This window comes from Scyliorhinus torazame, chromosome 21 (genome assembly GCF_047496885.1).
Source record: "Scyliorhinus torazame isolate Kashiwa2021f chromosome 21, sScyTor2.1, whole genome shotgun sequence".
Lineage (NCBI taxonomy): Eukaryota > Metazoa > Chordata > Chondrichthyes > Carcharhiniformes > Scyliorhinidae > Scyliorhinus > Scyliorhinus torazame.
The window spans coordinates 29,982,357-30,003,944 of NC_092727.1; the positions used below are offsets into that span (position 1 = coordinate 29,982,357).

The following is a 21,588-nucleotide window of genomic DNA, read 5'->3' on the forward strand; positions in this document are numbered from 1 at the left end:
AAATACCAACAGTCTATTCAACAGTTCCTCTTTATTAATTTTAAACACTTCTAGGGACAGAGTTTCCTTGTCTGTTGTTATGGCCTGTGTAGCACCTTCCTTCTTGGTAAAGGTGGATGCCAAGTATTCACTCAATACCTCAGCCATGTCCCCAGCCTCCATGTGCAAATTCCCTTTTAGGTCCCTAATTACCCTTATTCCTTCTTTTACCACCCTTTTATTATGTGTATGCTCATAGACGACTTTGGGATTCCCTTTTATGTAGTCTTCCAGTCTTTTCTCATAATCCCTCCACTTCTTTAATATGGTTTTTCACATTCCCTCTGAATCTCCTGTAGTCCTCCTGATTCTCAACTGTATTTTTTAATTGACACCTTCTCTTAATTCTATCTCTTTTTTTCATCCAGGGACTTCTGGATTTGTTTCCCCTATCTTTCGCTTTGAAAGGAATATAACTTAACTATGTCCGGTCCATTTCTGTTTTGAAGGTAGCGATTTTCAACGACAGTTTTTCCCACCAACCTTCTGTTCCAGTCTAAATGGCTAGCTCCATTCTTGCCCCATTGGAATTATCTCTTCCCCGGTTAATTATTTCTACTCTGGTTTGCCTATTGGACATTTTCTATCATCATCCTAAACCTTACGATACAATGATAATGGTCTCCTAAATGTCCCCCACTGACACTTGATCTATTATCCCTCTCATCTCCAAGATCCACATTGAATAATGCATCCTTTCTTGTTGGACTGGGCACATACTGTTGTAGAAAATGTTCCTGAACCCAATCTAGGAACCTTTGCCCCTCTCCACCCTTTACACCTCCACTGTCCCATTTTGTATTTAGGTAATTAAAGTCCCCCATTATAACCATTCGAGATTGTTTGTCCCTCTGTAGTTCTGCCAGCAGATTTGTTCTTCTGCATCCTTTTCAGTAGTTGGTGGTCTATAGACTATCTGTGTGGAGATGCTACTCAGGCCATGGCAATGGACAAGGAAACTCTGTCCCAAGAAGTGTTCAAAATTGGTAAAGAGGAAGTGTTGAATGGACTACCTGTGACTATCTATGTGGAGTTTGTACGTTCTCCCTGTGTCTGCATGGGTTTCCTTCGGTTGCTCCGGTTTCCCCTCACAGTCCAAAGATGTTGAGGTTAGGTGGATTGACCATGCTAAATTTCCCCTTAGTGTCCAAAGGTTGGGTGGAGTTAAAGGAATGGGGTGGGGCATTGAGCCTAGGCGAAGTGGTCTTTCAAAGGGTCGGTCAGACTTGAATGGCCAAATGGCCTCCTTCTGCACTGTATACTTTCTATGATTTAATATTTCCACTTGGTTCCCACACCCCTGCCGAGTTAGTTGAAAGCCCTCCCAACAGCACTAACAAAACACCCCACAAGGAACTCAGTCCAGTAAAGCCCTTCCAACAGCACTAACAAAACACCCCACAAGGAACTCAAACCCAGTCAGCCACCTGTCCAGCTTGTACAAGAGCCATATCCCTCAGAGCCAATCCCAGTGACCCAGGAATCTAAAGCCTTCCCTCCAGCACCATCTTTCCAACCATGCATTCATCTTCCTTTATCCTCCTATTTCTGTACTCACTTGTGCGTGACACTGGGAGCAATCCAGAGATTACTACCTTTGAGGTCCTGCTTGATAATTTTCGTCCTAGCTCCCTGAATTCTGATTTCAGGACCCCATACTGCTCCTAACGAAGTAATTGGTACCAATGTGAGCCATGACCTCAGGCTGTTCACGCTCCCCCAGAAAAATGTCCTGCAGCCACTTTGTGACATCCTTGGCTGTGGGTCAAGAGAGGCAACATACCATCCAGTGGACACATCTACAGCCACAGTAAACCTGTCTGTTCCCCTAACTAATTAATCCCCTATCACTATTGCCCTTCTGTCTTCTTCCTCCCCTCTTGTACAGCTGAGCTGATCATGGCGCCACAAACCCAAATCTGCCTGTGCACCTCAGAGGAACCAGTGCTGTCACCAGTTTCTAAAACAGAAAACCGATTTCTGAGCGGGACCCCGGAGGCCTCCTGTGCAACCTGCCTCATTTTCTTGGATTGCCTGGTGGTCACCCATTCCCTCTCTGCCTGCAGGCTCTTAAGCTACGGTGTGACCACCTCTCTGAATGGATTTCCAGGTAGTTCTTAGCCTCACGGACGTGCCACAGTGACCCCAGCTGCCGCTCGAACTCTGAACCGCGGGGGCTTAAGTCACTGCAGCGGGCAGCACTTCCTTTACATATGGCCGCCTAGGACACCGGTAAAGTCCAATGACTTTGCAAATATTACAGGACACGCATTCCACTCAGCTGAGATGCCCTGCCATGTCTTAACATTGCTTCTTTTATGTTAACTTCATTCTACTATACCGGTACTACTATAGAGGCCCTAGTTCCCTAATTCGTAATTCCAGATCCCGCCCCCCCCCCCAGCAGCAGAGTAAGGGATAAGCAGATCGAGAAAACCAGAAGGCGAAAAGCAAAAGAGCACCTCCCTCCCCTATGCACCCAAGTCCCATTTTGAACCAAATTCCCAGACATACTCACTCAGTCTCTGTCTCACTCAGGCTGCCGTCTCCCCTTGCCGACCATGCACCTCTTATTGATTGTGGTTGACTCTTAACTCAAATGGCCCAGTAAGACACTCAGTTCAAGGACAATTGGGAACAGGAAAAAAATGCGGGGCTTGCCAGTGAGGCCTACAACCCATGAATGAAGAAAGAAAGAAAAATCCTCTCAAGCTTGTTTGATGTTTCAAAATTCCCTAGATTCTAGAACAATCCCAGCGGATTGGAAGAGAGGTAAACATGGTAACTTAAGTCAAGTCAAAAATCATTTTTTCCTATTGAGTATTGTATTAAAGTATGTGTGGGTATTTCAATGCTTCAACACTGGCTTTAAGTAAGAGATGCCATGGCTCAAATTCCCATTATGATCAAAATCACATTTATATGCATAGAAATTATTGACTTTCAGAAATAGATTAGCAATAAAATGTCTTGAAGGCTTCCATGTTAAATCACTTTGCTATTGCAGGTTGCAGCTGAAAGTTGAGCACAAGGCAGTACTGTATTCCACTGGACAGTGCTATAATCGCCTAGGCTGTGTTTAATATGCATAGAAGTGGGTCAAAGAAGTGAGTACAATGAAAGCTGGCTGGTTTGACAGAATTGGGCTCTAATGAAATGGCTTCTAAGGCACGCATTTTAGATTGATGACATTATGTTCAGGCTGACCAATATCTGAATGTGAGTGCCTGTCAAAAATGCACAGCACTGTAGTCATATTAATTGCAGCTGGACAATGCATGAAGTAGAAATCAGATGTAAAGCCACTGATGGGGAAAATCTTTTTACAGTGTCCTTTTCCTGTAGCATTGTTACTGGAACAGAGTCCTGCTGCACTATTATTAATGCAGCACGAATGTCTTCAACGGCATGAAGTAACAGGTTAAATGTTATTTTCCCTGCACTGCAAAAGACAAAATGCAGATAAAGCTTAATTAATCATGTCCCACAATATGATTGAATGCGTGCAATTGCCCTGCCGGCCACAGGCAACCGATACACTCGTGCAAATCGACACTGCTCTTTCCATAGAATGGAGACAATTTTATTAGAATCCAAAGAATCCCTACAGTCCAGAGGAAAGCCATTCCGACCCATCGAGACTGCACCAACCCTCCGAAAAGCACCCTACCTAGGCCTACCTCCCGTCTCTAACCTTGTAATCCCACCTAACTTGCACATCTTTGGACACTAAGGGGCAATTTAGCATGGCCAATCCACCGAACCTGCACATTTTTGCACTGTGGGAGGAAACCAGAGCACCCAAAAAAAAACACCCAGATATGGGGCGGGGGGGGGGGGGGGGGGGGGGGGGAAGGTGCAAATTTCACACAGACAGTCACCCAAGGCCGGAATCGAAGCGGGGTCCCTGTGAGGCAGCAATGCTAACCACTTTGCCACCATGCCGCCCTTCTGTGCAGATTCTGAAACTGAAAATGATCCACAACCCATGAAAAATCAATTGCGCCATTTCATCAGTTCCATGCCCCAGTTATCTTGGTGATTTGCTGGGGCTTTGAACTCTACCTGGCTTTTTAAATGGGAGGTAGTTGGTCAACCGGGGGAATGGGGGTGCGCTGGGGGGATGGCGGTAGTAGATCAGGGCATTTTGGAGCATTAGGTGGCAAAACAAAGACGTGACAAAGGGGGCACTGAAGATCCTAGTCACAACAGCCCCCGTTTTTTAAATCAACAAACATTTAAAATTAACAACCAGAAAGCCACAAAACAGGTGCCTACCTGTATGTTTCCTGAGGGCACCACCTCCCTTTGAGAAAGTGACAATGTAAAATGCACCTGGAACTTAGACATGTAGGGTGATAATATCTGGAGGGTAATTTTATCATCCCCACACAAGGTGAGCCACTGATAGGATCATATCATCCCAAATTCCCTCCATTGATAGGCAGGGTGGACAATGGCCGAACAACCCAACCCCATCACTGATGGGGGTGGGGGTAGGCTAATTAAATGTAACCCCCTCCGTTACAATAGTGACTGCACTTCAAAAAATATTTTGTTTGCTGTAAAGCATCTGGGACAAGCTGAGGTAATGAAAGCTGCTGTACAAATGCAAATTCTTTCCTTGGCACAGTCACAAAATGCTAGACATGTGTGAAGCTTTTATACTTTGGGTGGATCATAAAATCATACAGCCCAAAAGGGACCATTCAGCCCACCATACCTTTTTTTTATTCATTCAAGGGATGTGGGCTTCGCTGGCTAGGCCAGTATTCATTGTCCTTTCCTAATTGTCCCTATGAAAGTGGTGGTGAGCTGCTTTCTTGAAGCGTTGCAGTCCCTGTGGTGTCGGTTCACCCACAGTGCTGTTGGGGAGGGAGTTCCAGGATTCTGGTCCAGCGACAGGATTGGATTGGATTGGATTTGTTTACTGTCACGTGTACCGAGGTACAGTGAAAAGTATTTTTCTGCGAGCAGCTCATTAAGTACATGAGAAGAAAAGGGAATAAAAGAAAATACATAATAGGGCAACACAACATAGTTTTAGAGTTAATTTTTAAAAGATTAGAACGAGTATAGGTTAAGTAAAAAGTGGATCTGTTTGGGAGAGCTCGCAGAGAGTCGCCTCGCTCCGGCGCCATCTTGGAACAGTGGACAGTGAAGGAACGGCAGTATATTTCCAAGTCAGGATGGTGAGTGGTTTGGAGGGATCTATCCGGATGTGTCTGCTGCTCTTGTCCTTCGCGATGGTAATGGTCATGGGTTTGGAAGGTGCTGTCAAAGGAGCCTTGGTGAGCTCCTGCAGCGCATCTTGCAGATGCCAGTTTTTTGAAAGAGCTAATCAATTAGTCCCAATTCCCTGCTCTTTCCCCATACCTCTGCACACTTCCTTTTCAAATATATTTTGAATTCCCCGTTGCGCTACAAGCTTCAATCAACTCTAGTTTCCATCAGCTGAAATACAGTCATGCCACTTCAAGGCCAACATGTCTCAGTCATTCAGTTTAGCGCACAGCAGCTTTACTAACCTGTACTTACAGATCCCTGTGGTTGCTCAATTCACAGTTAAAAGAGGCTGCTGAAAGCATCGCGCTTTCAGGGTAACGAAGCTGTAAATTGAAGAGAAATTTGTGAACCCCTGCAGACAGTGCACAATTGTAGGTCAGACTAAATGCCATTAAACAAATACCTTCTGCAGGTTTGTACAGTCTGACACTGAGAATTTTCAAGATTTTTTTAAAATGCAGGTAAATATCTCAAAGAGTTCATGCAATACTTTTATTAATCAAGTATCTACCTTCCAGCATTAGCTGTCATGCATCAGAATAACTAGCCATGAGATCAGTAACAAGCCCTTGTCGTTCAGGGCGTCTCTGTATTAATGATGTAGCTTATCGACCGAGGGCTTGTTCAGAGGTTGAAGTAACCTACTACATTGTTTCTCCACCTAATTTAACTAAAATAGAAATCGCAGAAGCCACCACTGATTGAGAGGCCGTTCACGTAATTACTTCCACGGCAGTCAGTATAGAGGGCAGTGTCTGTCTGCGGCTAGAGTGCTTTGCACTGGAATTGAAAATGTACAATTTCCTTGAGCAGCAGATCTGAAAAGCAGCCTCATAAAAAATGTTGGAGCTGAGGGAGACACAAAAGGTTTCTGAGCAGCGTTTAACAAAAAAAATTGCAGAAAAGGAACACATCATCTCCAGTCGATACCCTCCACAGTGGCAAATGGCTATTTCACATTGCTGTTCCTCTGCGCTCATTAAACCATTTGGTTTCCAGTGAGCGTTAACGTCCTTCAGAGGGGCATGTAATTTAAGAGTAGTTATTACAAATCTCTCCTCATACCAGCACAAGAAGGAAAGGTTCTCCCTTTCCTGTGGGTAGAATTTCATAAATACTATGGGGAGTGTTTCCTCAGTGCACTCAGTGTGATTAAATCTTGATCCTACTCATCAAAAACAGCTTTATAATGTTACTGTAATGAACCCAACAGAAGAAGTCTTCTGCCAAGGTTTTGTGTGGATTGCAGCACACTTGGAGGCGACTACATACTGGTTACGTTCATCGACTGGTCACATGCGTACAAGGGGCATTACAAGGTTCCTTTTGATTCAAGGTTTTCCCCCTGCTGACAGAATATTAGAACTGTGCTCAGGTTGAGATGTTGAGAATTTTGGTCAAGTTCTCATATCTATCAGAGTAAAGGGGATGAGGTTGAGACTGTGCCCCCTGCTTCCCGTCCTCCTTGTAACAAGGCCCTGCCTCTGTTTCTCCACTCTCCCAGGGAATGCGCAAGGTGTACATAAATTTTTTGATATAACGGGCAGGGGCAGGAGAGCAGTTAACTCCGTTTGCTGGGTAGCTAGTGTGTGGATCAGATCAACACCAATCGCACTTGGTTCAATCCCCTTTCTAGCTAAGGTAGGTTTGGCTCTACCTCCTCACCCCTGCCCGCATCAAAACAATAGGACATAACCACGGATCAGCAAACAATCGGCACGGCCCTACCTTCAGGCAGAGAACTCAACAAGAAAAGATAACAGAGCAGCTGGAATCATGAGTCTAGCGCAAATGTGAACGACATCCAACCATTGCGCCAAGCTCCTCCAGCATGCTGGAAAATAGTCTTCAAAGCAAATGTAAACTATGTTCCTGCAAGCTGAAAATAAATCTGGAAGTAACTGGGAAGCAAGCTTAGCCCAGCAAGAAAGAACTTGTATTCATATAGTGCCTTTCGTGTCCTTTGTGTACCTTAAAGTGTCCCACAAATAATTGAATATTTTTTAAATGTAGTCACTGCGCAAGTAGGCAGAGCACAAGAAGGTTTCAAATCTGTTTATCTTCTTCAGTGGTGACTGAAGGATTAATATTTAACAGGACAGTTCCCCAGTTGTTCCCAAATGTTTTTTATATGTGCAACTAAGTAGGTTTTAAAATGTTTTCCAAAATGCAGGCCCCCTACAACAGAGCAGTGCTCCCTCAGTGAAGAAAAGCCTAGGTTCCATATTCAGCACCTTTTGTCGTAGGGCTTCCTGACAAAGGGACAAGAAAGAGCGCCACCACTGAGCTAAGCTGTAGCTAGCACAGTGGCAGGCTGGAGTATTCTTGAACAGCTTGCTCTGAAAGCCTTGCATTTGGCACTGCCGCACTGCAGGCTCTGTTACGTTATCAGCTCCAACTTAAACCCTTGACATGTAGATGTCATATCGATATATTATTTTCAATAAACGAGAAGGCGGTCGGCAGCAAGGAATGTGTGGCACCGCTGCAAGCTTCCATTTATAAAGCTTTCATATGTCACTAACAGAATAATGATAGCTCTTTAGCTTAGTCACATGTGAAATCCTGTAGCACGTTAAATTAATTAAATTATTGATGTGTGGGCCGTGTCTTTCTAATTTACATAAATTGACAAGCCTATGCATTTTAATATCGTGGAGCCCAGGGATTTCAAGGGGACAACAACCATTCTCTAATGTGCTGCGATGCTTCCTCTTTTTCCTACATTTCTGCATTGCACGTAGTTTTCAGATTTAAGTTGCATTACTAATTGTTATCATTGGCACTAATCTTTAGTATACACTGTGTAAAAGTCAGCACTGATGTGGGGATCATCCACATACGATGGATCTGCTGTTGAGCCGCTCAGCCTCTCTCTGTCCCAGATACGGATTGCTCTGCACTGGTGGGTATAAACGGACCCAGTTTCCAAACTGAGGGAAGCCAAACATGTGAGTGAACTGCAATGCTTTTACCCAGTGTGTACTGTACATGCCAGCTTGAACTAAGCACCTCTGCCAAAACCAGAATATGAACTAACCTGTAAGATTTGTACTGGGGCCTATTATGGGATATCATTAAATGCAGGATTTCCACCACAAAGGTGTGCAAAGAAAAGCCAGAAGTTAGAAGTTATTTGAGAATTATATGCCATAGAGGTAACCGATAAATCACAAAGTTGCTTACCCTTAGGATTGTCCAATGAACAGCTCCATAACTCTCAACCTCCGATGTTAAACAGTAATCATTGCCTTGAGGACTTGTGCCCTCATTCAAAAATATATGTTATTGCTGAATTATTTTAAGTGCATGAATAAATTATAAAGTGATAACAGGCCATTTGGCCCATTAAGCCCATATATAAAATCCACACGTGATTGTTGAATCATGGATTTAGCAGCTTCCCACCCTTTCTTGCCCCTTCCCATCTCCTTCCCCCAACACACCAACCCTCCTTGATCCCCTATGTTAAGCAGCACTGCAGCCCAGATTTTCATTCCTGGGTTGGGAGTACAGACTTGGAGACCCAGGAGAAAGCTGACTGTAACGTCGTATTTCCATTCCGGGGTGGGCTGCATTAGAAGTCGGGTCCGCCTCCCCAGAACGAGCACAGAGGAAGGCCTACCTTTGTGCTCTGGTACTTTGGTGAAGTTATTGAAAAAATGCACAAATCAAAAAAAAAACAGAACCTTACAGCCCTCACTCCCACACACTCCCCATCCATGCCAACACATCCACCCCCCCCCCCCCCCGGACCCTCATAGTCCCATGCCATCCTATGGCCCCCTACCCACTGCCTATGGCCCCTCATACCCCGGATCCCACTTTATGCTCTTACCCACCTCTATGACCAGAGCCTCTCCACCTGCATGAAAACTCAGGCCTATGTTAGCCCTTTCGCCCCTTTCCTTATAGAATTGTAGAATCATACATCACAGAAAGAGGCCATTTAACCCATTGTACCTATTCTGCAACTTTGAAAGAGTTGTCCAATTAGTCCGGTTGCTCTGTTACTCTCCCATAGCTCTGCAATTTTGTCCCATTCAATTATTTGTCCAATTCCAATGAGCTATTGCAGGGGAAGAATTGCTCAGATCGCTGACCTGGTCCAAATGTATTGGTTCTGCTTGTATATATTTATGTAGACTGATTATTCAACCAAAGTCTGGACATCAGTAAATAAGAGTAAAATTATGGCATATAAGTCTTTTTCAAATTTATATCTCAAAGTGAATTAATTAACCAAGATTCACATCTAATAAACATTAGGAATGAATGTTTCCTCACTAACATCTAATATTGGTTACTTCATTCATAAAGAGTGCTCATAGGCTCCAAGATAATAAGCAGTCAGTGAATTGGTGAAGAAGGGAGATGATCTTTGGAAGTTGGCATTGGATTGCAATGTAAGGAAGCTTGGTATTTACAATGATGAATGCCATTTCTGACCTGGTAATTGTTAGCGTTAGTGCAGGAAAAATGTGTCAGGCACACTTTTACAATTAGTGAGCTTCGACGAGGTTTAAAGAAAGGTAGTCTCATCAATTAAATGAGCTACTGAAAAGGTAACTTACATTTCTTCACTGTACTGAGCTATGAGTTCAATGCTGCTTCATTCCATGAGACGTGTTTCACCCTCAAACTACAACCTGGCCTGAGCAGGCACCTCTCTGGGAAGCAGATACTAACTGTCTAGTTCTGTATTTGCCACAGGGTAAAGAGGGCTATGCTGGGACCCCATGACTGGCTTTCTCTGCCTGTATCCGCAGGCCTTACCTGGCTGCTGGTGGAGGGCCTGGAGCCTGAGACCGCATACCAGTTCAGTGTGCTGGCACAGAATAAACTGGGCACAGGGCCCTTCAGTGAAGTCATCACTGTGAACACGCTGGGTAAGTAAAATTGTCTTCAGTGTAAGTGTGTACTCATTCAGTTCTGGAATGTTGTTTTAGCTCCATGGCAAGAAGTTACATCAGTTTGATAATCTTAAATGCTATGAGCCCTCATATGCATACTGTCATGATATTCAAACGTACATCATAACACATACATAATGATAGACAGACCAACGGACCAAGTAGCACACATAACACGACAGCCAATCACAGACAAGAGCAGACACAGTATAAGACAAGAAACACGACACTTCCTGGGCAGTCCATCTGGAGACAGCACAGGGCCAGGACCTCATTCGCAAGACACTCACACAGTCACAACGTGCTGAGTACCAAGTCTGATGTATAAATAGTTGGTTGGAATAAAACTGCGTTGTACCAATCGCAACCATGTTGGTTCGTCTGTACCTCAGAGCACCCAACACCTCATGATACCAGGAGTGAATTGATACCTACCGGCAAATCTGCCATCCTGAGCCATGGACACCCGCAACAAACAGCAGCCGTTGCAAGTCGCTGGGAACCTGGGCACAAATTGGAAGCTCTTCAAGCAGCGATTCGAACTCTTCATGCAAGCCAATGAAAAACAGGGCGCCTCGGACGAAACAAAGATTGCCATGCTCCTCACTACCGCAGGTCAGCGCGTCATCGATGTATACAACTCCTTGGTGTTCGCGGAAGGCGAGAACAAAGCTAAGTATGACACGGTCGTCCTCAAGCTCAACAAGCACTTCAACGTTGAGGTCAACGAAAGCTTTCAGAGGTATGTCTTTCAGCAACGCCTGCAAGGTAAGGATGAGCTCTTTCAGTCCTTCCTGACGCACCTCCGCATACTCGCGCAGTCCTGCGGTCACGACACCACCTCAGAGTCCATGATCCGGGACCAGATCGTTTTTGGCGTTGCCTCCTGTGGCCTATGCCAGCAGCTTCTAAAAATTAAAGGTCTGACCTTAGCATCTGCAGTTGAAACCTGTGTCCTGCATGAAAATGCGACCAGCCGCTATGCCCAATTTCAGGTGACCGAATCGGCACGGAGGGGGTCCCACGCGATCAAATCGGCAAGCCAGGCCGCCCACGAGGCCGAACGCATCCAGGCAATCGAGTTTCTCCCAGCCCGCGGCCCGGACGAGGGCGGCCTTTTTGCACGCTTTTTAAGGCCTCCCGCGTTTGTGCGCGCCAAAATCTACGGCAACACTGAGGGACGTGCTGCACAGGCGCGCCCGACGCAAGACCGAACTGCGCATGCGCAGTGGCGTAACGAACGCCATGACGTCATGACGTGCGGCAACTGTGGAGCTGCACATTTAAAAGGGCAATGCCCTGCAAAAACCCGACAATGCCTACGCTTTGGCAAGATGGGCCACTACGTTGCCTACTGTCGAGCGGCTCAACCTGTTGATCTTCCACATCTCCGACAACCTCGCAGGAACGTGCGGACCATTCAGCCTCCACATCACGACATCCAAACCGATGACACAGTTGACCAAGACGCCTTCCGGGTTGCGGTCATTGATGCGAACCGCGTCAACACCATCAATCCGGGCGATGATTGGAGTGCCGCCCTAACGGTCAACCGATCGCCGATCACTTTCCGCCTGGACACTGGCGCCTCCGCCAACCTCATAGCATGGTCAGCCTTCTATGCCATGAAGGTCAGTCCACCAATCCAGCCATCCCGGTGCAAGATGGTCGACTACAACGGGAACATTATCCCGGCCATGGGATCCTGCCAGCTCCAGGTGACACACAAAACACACACGGCCACACTCTCGTTCGAGATAGTTGGCTCATCGAAGGACTCCCTGCTGGGCGCACAGGCATGTAAGGCTCTCCACCTTGTGCAACAAATTCTCTCTCTCTCCAGACGGCCCGTCTGACTTCCCGGATGCAGAGTTCTACGCACAGCTCCAATCGCTCCTCGCCCACAAACAGGAGGCATTCGAAGGCATAGGAACACTGCCATACACCTACCAAATTCGCCTCAAACCGGACGCCATCCCGGTCATTCACGCACCTCGCAGGGTCCCTGCGCCACCCAAAGACCACCTCAAGCAGCAGCTGCAGGATCTCCAGGACCAAGGGGTCATATCCAGGGTCACGGAGCCCACGCCATGGGTCAGCTCCATGGTGTGTGTCAAGAAGCCCTCTGGCGAGCTCCGCATCTGTATAGACCCCAAAGACCTCAATAATAATATTATGAGGGAACATTATCCCATACCCAAACGGGAGGAGATCACCAGTGAAATGGCCCAGGCGAAGATATTCATGAAACTGGATGCTTCGAAAGGATTTTGGCAGATCCAACTGGACCCGTCCAGCCGAAAGCTATGTACCTTCAACACCCCTTTCGGCAGGTTCTGCTACAACCGGATGCCATTTGGCATCATCTCGGCATCCGAGGTCTTCCATAGAATCATGGAGCAGATGATGGAAGGCATCGAAGGGGTGCGCGTATATGTGGACGATGTCATCATCTGGTCCACCACACCGCAGGAGCACATACATCGTCTCCAACGCGTTTTTGCCCGCATACGGGAAAACGGCCTGCGCCTCAACCGAGCCAAGTGCTCCTTTGGCCAGACAGAGTTGAAGTTCCTGGGGGACCATATCTCCCGGTCAGAGGTCCGTCCGGATGCAGACAAGGTGAGCGCCATCACAGCCATGCCGCAGCCGGCCAACAAGAAGGCTGTCCTACGCTTCCTTGACATGGTCAACTTCCTGGGGAAGTTCATTCCCAAGCTTGCCTCCCACACGACGACTCTGCGCCACCTCGTCAGAAAATCCACAGAGTTCCAGTGGCAACACACACACCAGCTGGAATGGGAGGAGCTCAAACGCAAACTCACTACGGCACCAGTGTTGGCGTTTTTTGACACGTCTCGTGCCACCAAAATCTCAACTGATGCCAGCCAATCCGGCATTGGAGCAGTGCTCCTGCAGAGGGATGACACGGCATCATGGGCCCCAGTGGCCTATGCATCGCGGGCCATGACCCCCACAGAGCAGCGCTACGCGCAAATCGAAAAAGAATGCCTGGGCTTGCTAACAGGTTTAGACAAGTTCCACGATTACGTCTATGGTCTTCCACGGTTCACGGTCGAAACTGACCACCGCCCCCTGGTCAGCATAATAAACAAGGACCTGAACGAGATGACCTCTCGCCTCCAGCGCATCCTACTTAAACTCAGGAGGTACGACTTCCAACTGGTCTACACTCCAGGGAAGGACCTCATCATGGCGGATGCCCTATCCAGAGCAGTGAGCACGCCGCCAGATGCGGAGGGGTTCGTATGTCAGGTCGAGGCGCAGGTGGCTTTTACAGCGGCAAATCTGCCGGCTGACAACTCCAGTCTGGCCCGCATCCGCCGAGAGACAGCGGCCGACCCCCTTCTGCAGCGAGTGATGCACCACATGACGGGAGGATGGCTCAAAGGGCAGTGCCCGCAGTTTTACAATATACAAGACGACCTAGCCATCATTGATGGTGTCCTTCTGAAGCTGGACCGGATTGTGATTCCGCACAGCATGCGCCAGCTGGTTCTCGACCAACTACACGAAGGCCACTTGGGCGTCGAGAAGTGCAGACGGAGGGCTCGAGGGCCGGTATACTGGCCGGCATCAGTGACGATATTGCCAACATGGTGCTCAACTGTACAACCTGCCAAAGGTTTCAGCCGGCACAACCTCCTGAGACGCTTCTGCCCCATGAGCTGGTGACGTCCCCCTGGGCGAAGGTGGGTGTCGACCTATTTCACGCGCTCAGCATGGACTATGTCATCATAGTTGACTACTTCTCAAACTACCCAGAAGTCATACGCCTGCACGATTTGACGTCGTCTGCTGTCATCAGGGCCTGCAAAGACACCTTTGCTCGCCACGGCATTCCGATGACTGTCATGTCGGACAATGGGCCCTGTTTTGCCAGCCATGAATGGTCGTCCTTTGCTGCTTCGTATGGCTTCACACACGTGACGTCCAGCCCTCTGCATCCCCAATCCAATGGAAAGGGGGAGAAGGGCGTTCACATTGCCAAGCGGCTCCTATGCAAGGCTGCTGCTGCTGGGTCGGACTTCTACCTCGCCCTGCTGGCCTATCGCTCGGCCCCACTAGCCACTGGTCTCTCACCAGCACAGCTGCTGATGGGTCGTGCCCTCAGAATCACTGTGCCTTCCATCCTGGCACCAACAATAGACCATGCTCCGGTACTGCATAGGATGCAACTGCAGCGCGATCGCCAGAAGAGATCATACGACATACGGGCAACTGATCTTCCCTCCCTGGCCCCTGGAGACAACGTCCGCATCCACCTACCAGACGGTGGCTGGTCAGCACCTGCCGAAGTTCTCCGATGCGTGGCTCCCCGCTCGTTCCTGGTACGCATGCCGGATGGATCCGTGCGTAGGCGCAATCGCTGAGCCCTTCGCTTACTTCCACGCTCGCAACGGGACCCTACACAGACGCCATGTCATCCACTGGTTCCTGATAGCGACCTCGTGGAGCTGCCATATACCATGCCCCTTCTGTCGCCGCCCCAGGCTCGCACCTCAGCCGGTCATTCTCGGCCCACCCTTGAGGCGGTCAACCCGAATGCGTCGCCCACCTACTAGACTGGACTTATGAGACTGTTCACACGTCACACATTAGGAACTACTGTTTTGTAACATGTCACTGTTTTATCGTTCCAGGCCTCGTTTGATCGTTCCAAATTTCAACGTTGTTCTTCTTTTGTTATGGTACAACCTTGTTAGCATGTCACACCTGACATCGCCCTTTGTATATAGTTAAACCCCATGTACATGATGTAAATATTACGCACACACACCTTTAGCTGCACTCAGGACACATTTATATTTATAACCACGTAGGCACATAATCTTGTAAAAAAAGGGGGGATGTCATGATATTCAAACATACATCATAACACATACATAATGATAGACAGACCAACGGACCAATTAGCACACATAACACGACAGCCAATCACAGACAAGAGCAGACACAGTATAAGACAAGAAACTCGACACTTCCTGGGCAGTCCATCTGGAGACAGCACAGGGCCAGGACCTCATTAGCAAGACACTCACACAGTCACAACGTGCTGAGTACCAAGTCAGATGTATAAATAGTTGGTTGGAATAAAACTGCGTTGTACCAATCGCAACCGTGTTGGTTCGTCTGTACCTCAGAGCACCCAACATCTCACATACTGATTGTTTTAAGCCACTGTGGATTACTCATATTGCTGTAAGTGTCCACAGTCATTGTTGGAACATGGCCTCCTGCCTCCAGTACTAAATTTATACTTAGCAGAAAGCAGAGTACTGCAGATGCTGAAAATATGAAATCAAAACTGAAAATACTGGAAGCATTCGCCAGGACTGGCAACATCTGTGGAGAAAAAAACAGAGTTAAAGTTTCAGGTCAATGACCTTTCAACATTGTAGTTCATTAGGACAAGCAAGGCTTCAGGGACCACCATATGGTCCCAATATTGAGTTCCCAACACCCGCAGGAAAGTCCGACTCCATATGAGTACGAATTGTTGAAGGTTGGAAGGCAGGTTGAGAAAGTGATGAAAAGGGCACATGGCATTTTGGACTTTACAATTAGAGGCATTGACTTAAAGCAAGGAAGGCAAAAAGAAAAAGTGCTGAAAAAACAGACAGATTTGGGGGCATCTGTGGAGACAGAAACTGAGTCAACGTTTCAAGTCTAACGTGATGCTTCTTCGGAATGGGAGAAGCTTTGCGCCTACTGGTTTGGCCTCAACTGGACTATTCTGTCCAGTCCTGGGAATAGCAAATTAGGCAGGTTTTGTAGGCTTTATAGAGGGTGCAGGAAAGATTCACAAGAATGGCTCCATGGATAAGGGACTCCAGTTGCATGGATAGATTGGAAAAGCTAGAGTTGTTCTCCATAGAAACGAGAAGGTTGAAAGAAGATTTGATAAAAGTGTACAAAATTGCGTTGTGTCTAGAAAGAATAGATAGGAAGACATTGTTCCCATTGGTGTTGGAAGCATCAAGAACCAGAGGTCACCGAGTGATTGGCAAAATAAACCCAAAGACGACCTGTTTATGCAGTGAGTGGTTAGGATCTGGAACACAACTGCCTGACAGGGTGGTGGAGGCAGATACAATCGGGGCTTTCAAAAAGGAATTGGATAAGCATCTGAAGTGAAAAGGAATAGCAGGGCTACAGGAAAAGGCAGGGAAGTGGGATTAGTTAAATTGTTCTTGCAGAGAGCTGGCACAGGCTTGATGGGCTAAGTAGCCTCCTTCTGCGCTGTATCCATTCTGTGAATCTGATCTATGATTATGAAGCGGCCAAAGGGAAAGTTAGAAGAAATGTTTTCACTCAGAGAATGATTAGAAATTAAATGCTTCACCAGAGGTGATTATTGAGGTAGTGACTGGAACATTATTTAAAAGGGACTTGAATATGGAAAATATATAAAAGGATCTATTCAGAAGGATGGGAAATAGGAATTATTGCAGACACGAGCATGGATACAGTGTGCTGAATAGCCTCTTTCTGCGCTCTAATCTTTATGATAAGGACTGCTCCTATTGTTGTCAATGGAAGGTGAACTATTAACAAGATGCACCTCCAATACTAAATCACGCATTAAAAGAGTCGCTGGCCTAAAAGTGAACATTTACATCAATTAACAAAATGATTTGCAAAATAATGAATATATTAGTTTAAAAAAACTAACACCCGGATGTTTATTATTTTTACTTAATATTTAAGTCCTTTGCAAGAATGATACACCTGTGGGTGTAGAATTACATCTCAAAGCATCGTAACACTGGAGACCAAGTAATTTAATTTATGTTTGGCATCAGTGAAGGTGCAAGAGATTTGAGTGCTCAAGATGATAAAGATGTAATAACAGTGCTCAGGGTGTGTGTTCAGCTGGTGCTGACTCAGCGCTTCAACTGTTGCCACTTCCTTAGCCTATTCTATTTGCTTACTCACCTCAATTGGCCTCATGATACTGAACATGATATAATGATCGAGATCTTCCAGCTGTCCGTCGACAGTGCACCTCTGCCATAGGTTTCTGGGTGGCATGGGGTGGATTCAATGGGAAATTCCCCTGGCAGCGATGGGTCTTGATGATCCCACCAGGAAACACTTCATGGTGAAGTCAGAGAATCTTGCCCAAGGTATATCTTAATCCTATGTTTAATGATGTCATGGCATTGGTCTGTGATTGGATCTTTAACAGGGATCATCAGGATAAAATTTCCCAGAACTGTATACAGGTAACATTTATATGTGGAGCGCAACGACCCAACTGCATTACTCATCGAAAAGGTTTCAATATGCTTGCTTGATTAAAGCAAATAAACCATAAAAAACGCTCAAGAAAGAGTAAATTGGGTTAAAATTTCCAGAAGAACTCAACCTATTCTCCAGTGCCCATAAATTGTCAAGTTAGGACAGCTTTCCATAGAAGCCCTACAGAGCAGAAGGATGCCATTCAGCCCATTGTATCTGCACTGACCCTCTGAAAGAACACTCTACCTAGGCCCACTCTCCTGCCCTATCCCTGTACCCCCACCTAACCTGCACATCTTTGGACTGTGGGTGGAAACTGGAGCACCTGGAGGAAATCCACACAAACACGGAGAGAATGTGCAAATGACAATGAATAGTGGCCCAGGAAGTCTAGGGAAGCAAAACATAAAGTGGAAATATGTGAACAATAATGGATTTCTAAGCAGCAGGATGAGTAATGCATATCAAGGGCTGTCCAGCTTCAAGGAGTGCTTAATGATACTTGCAGCAAATGAGTTTATCATCTTTGATTATTCTTTCAGCTTTCCCTGTTACGACCCGAGAACCACTGGTGCTGCTTTCTCCACCAAGGTGCCTAACAGCTAATCGAACACACCAAGGAGTGTTGCTGTCTTGGCTCTCACCGGCCAACCATAGCTATCCAATTGACCATTATATCATGGAATTCCGTCTGGGAGATAGGTGGGAGATTCTAGACGACGCAATACCAGGGACCGAAACTGATCTGTTGACGAAGGAGTTATCTCTGGTAAGTCATTGCCAACCCTTTTCCAAAATGATCTGAACAAAATTCACAGTAGTCAGAGGAATGGGGCAAATATTTTGACCAGAATATTAAATAATGGCGACTGCCACTTACGTTAATATTTTCCTCTCAATCACCCTGCAATTATTTAAACATATGTGTTGACTGCCACTTGCAATCAATTGTTCCCAAGGTTTAGTTCAGCAAGGAATCTACTGGAATATTTGATGCCCAGGCTAGCCTCTGGTCCAGAAGAAGAGAAGCTGATGTGTCAGAGACAAAAGTGGCAGTGGACTGGGCCCAGTTACGGAGAGCTTGAAGAAATATTGCTGCACCTCATGGTCCCACAAGAACAACCAGAAACATACCTGCCAGCTCCCCTTCAGCTCGATTGGATGCTGATGCTGGGCAAATCATCTGCTCTGCCCTGTACTCCCTTAATTTGGAAGTGGAGAGGCCTACCAACTTGTTTCTGCGCAGAAAAGTCTCAACATCTATCGCTTTGAGTCTACCTACAGATAACCTGTCCAATATTCTAAAAATAAGGGAGAATATTGTTCCTCAGGGCTTGTCCACTAGGGAAACTGAGTTGAACTGGTTCTGCGCACATCTGCAGGCTGAACCCTTTTCCATGGTGACGTATGGCAAAGTGACATTGCAGTTGCCTGCTGCGATGTGCGCTGCTCAGAGGTGGGGGGGGGGGGGGAGAGACATAAGAGTTGCTTGACAATAACAGATGAAGGTCTACCTCATTTGCCTTCAAACAGCCTGATGGGCAGATTATACAATAATTGTGGAGTTGTTGACTAATCTTTGCATCAATCTCTCGGCATGTCAGGCTAATGTTGTGTGTGTGTGTGTGTGTGTGTGTGGGGGGGGGGGGGGGAGGAGGGGGGTGGGGTGGTAGTTGAGGTGAACTATGCGAAGTCAGATGTAATATTTGTTACAAAGCATAGTTTTTCCATCTTTGTTGCCTGGACCATATATATAGAGGATTAATCATTTAACCCTCGAGCCTATTTTGCCATTGAATGGGTTCATAGCTGATATGCAGTCTAAATTCATCTAACAGTCTTTTCCCAATATCCCTTTATACCTTTGGTTATATCCAAGCATCAATCTTGGATTTGAAATGAAGAACTAATTTGTCAACAGTTGCCATTTGCAGAAGAGATTTCCAGTCGTCCACCACCTTTTGCACTTAGAATTCTTTGCTTATTTATTCCTAAAAATTATCTGACTCTAATTTTCATACTTTTCTATATAAAGTAGGATTAAAATTAGCAGCTAGTTTCATTTTTCTCATTTTTGGTTGGCACAGACACAAGGTGCTGAAAGGCCTCTTTCTGCACCTCAACCTTTCTCAGGTTCTATACCCCTAGTCATACGCCGCAATTAATAATAATAATTGCTTATTGTCACAAGTAGGCTTCAATGAAGCTACTGTGAAAAGCTGAAAGAATTCTCCCAAAAGGGAACAAAGTCCCCAAGAAAGCGCATCAATCCATGTGCTTCCCGGTGCTCGCAGTGCCGAGAAACACATGGCTATTTAACGGAACCCATGTTGAAAAGGGGCCTGAACTGGGAACGCGTGGCCAAGGCCGCACATAGCCCCGTTTTGTACACTGAGGAGTTCCGCTTGCTGGAATTCCCAGACCCTCGGGTACCTCGGGAATCTGCACATTAGAGTGAGGCTAACCGCCTCGCTCTAATATGCGGATTTTCAAAAAACTGATCCCACCCATTGTTGGCGGGATTTACATCGCAACATCTCGCGAGATCGCATTGGATCTCGCGAGGAGTGGCGAGCCGGGTTGATCTCGGGAGTGGGGTCTCCAGACATCCTTCTAATTATTTTCTGTACCTGCAAATTACATTTTGACAATATTTGTACCTGGACCGCCCCTCCCCAAAGTCTCATTGGACCTCTACGTCTCCAGCATTTCACCATTTAGATTCTCCTGCAATCGGCGGGGCGGGCCGTACCGGCGCCAAAGAGTGGCGTGAACCACTCCGGCATCGGGCCGCCCGGAAGGTGCGGAATCCTCCGCATTTCCGGGGGCTACGCCGGAGCCGGAGTGGTTGGCGCCGCGCCAATCGGCGGCGAAGGGCCTCCGCCGGCCAGCACGAGTTCGAACATGTGCAGGAGCGCCGGCGTGTTCCCAGAACCGCTGGCGTGTTTCCTGCGCATGCGCAGGGGGTTTCTTCTCCGCGCCGGCCATCGTGGAGCCTTGCACAGGCCAGCGTGGAGGGAAAGAGTGCCCCCACGGCACAGGCCCGCCTGCAGATTGGTGGGCCCCGATCGCGGGTCAGGCCACCGAGGTCGCCCCCCACCCCCGGGGGCCGGATTCCTCCGCGCCCACGCCGAGGACTCCGCAAGCCACCCTCAAAGCCAAGTCCCACCGGTACGGTACGGACCTTGTCTAATCCACGCCGGCAGTACTGGCCGAAAACGGGCGGCTGCTCGGCCCATCGGGGCCCAGAGAATCGCCGGGGGGAGGCTGCTGCCTATGGCCCCTGACCGGCGCGGCGCGATCCGCGCCCCCGCCCAAAAACCGGCGCCGGAGAATTCGGCAGCCGGCAGCGCAGTGGCGGGACGTGATTCACGCCGCCCTCCTGCGATTCTCCGACCCGGCGGGGGGTCGGAGAATCCCGCCCCCTGTTCTAACATTTTAGTTCTAAAGTAATGATCATACATTTGCATAGACTGAAATCCATTCACTTAATCCACCAATATCTCTTGGTAATCTTATGCTTCCATCTACACTGTTTAAAACGATGCCTATTGTTGTGTTGTTGGCTAATTTCAATATGTGGTTTCATTTTCCAGGTTATTAATAAATAACCCATACCAGCCTCCCCGAATAGGCGCCGGAATGTGGCGACTAGGGGCTTTTCACAGTAAGTTCATTGAAGCCTACTTGTGACAATAAGCAATTTTCATTCATTTCAAATAAGGTGACTAATCGAGGGCCCGGCACAGATCCTTGTAGGACACTGCTAGTTACATCCTGCCATTTAGAGTAATCTGCACATTATCCCTACCTTCCTGTCTCCTGTTCCTCAGCCAATTTCCTAAACAGGTCAATAATTCATGAGCTTCACTTTAGCTAACAGTCTCTTCTGATGGACTTTATCAAATGTCTGATGGAAGTCTGCATAAATATCATTCTTAGATATTCCCCTATCCATTAATTCAGGCACCTCTTGAAGAAAATCAGTTTGTCAGACGTGACCTAGCCGTTAAAAATCCACGCTGGTTCTCTCTGATCAGCTGAAAATGTTCAAAGTATTCTTAGTTATGGATTCTAGTAATTT

At 47.1% G+C, this 21,588-nt stretch overlaps 1 protein-coding gene across 3 annotated transcripts in view; it reads left to right on the forward strand.

Annotated features, from left to right (window-relative positions):
* Nucleotides 1–21,588, forward strand: part of igsf9bb (immunoglobulin superfamily, member 9Bb) — an 889,343-nt gene that overhangs the window by 814,704 nt on the left and 53,051 nt on the right. For all 3 annotated transcript variants that reach the window (XR_011937440.1, XM_072486656.1, XM_072486657.1), the window contains exons 13-14: nt 10,039–10,214; nt 18,047–18,273. Coding sequence is in view for 2 of the 3 variants with exons in the window: in XM_072486656.1 (XP_072342757.1) it covers nt 10,039–10,214; nt 18,047–18,273 (403 nt within the window). In the remaining variant the exon portion in view is untranslated. The remainder of the gene's footprint in view (nt 1–10,038; nt 10,215–18,046; nt 18,274–21,588) is intronic.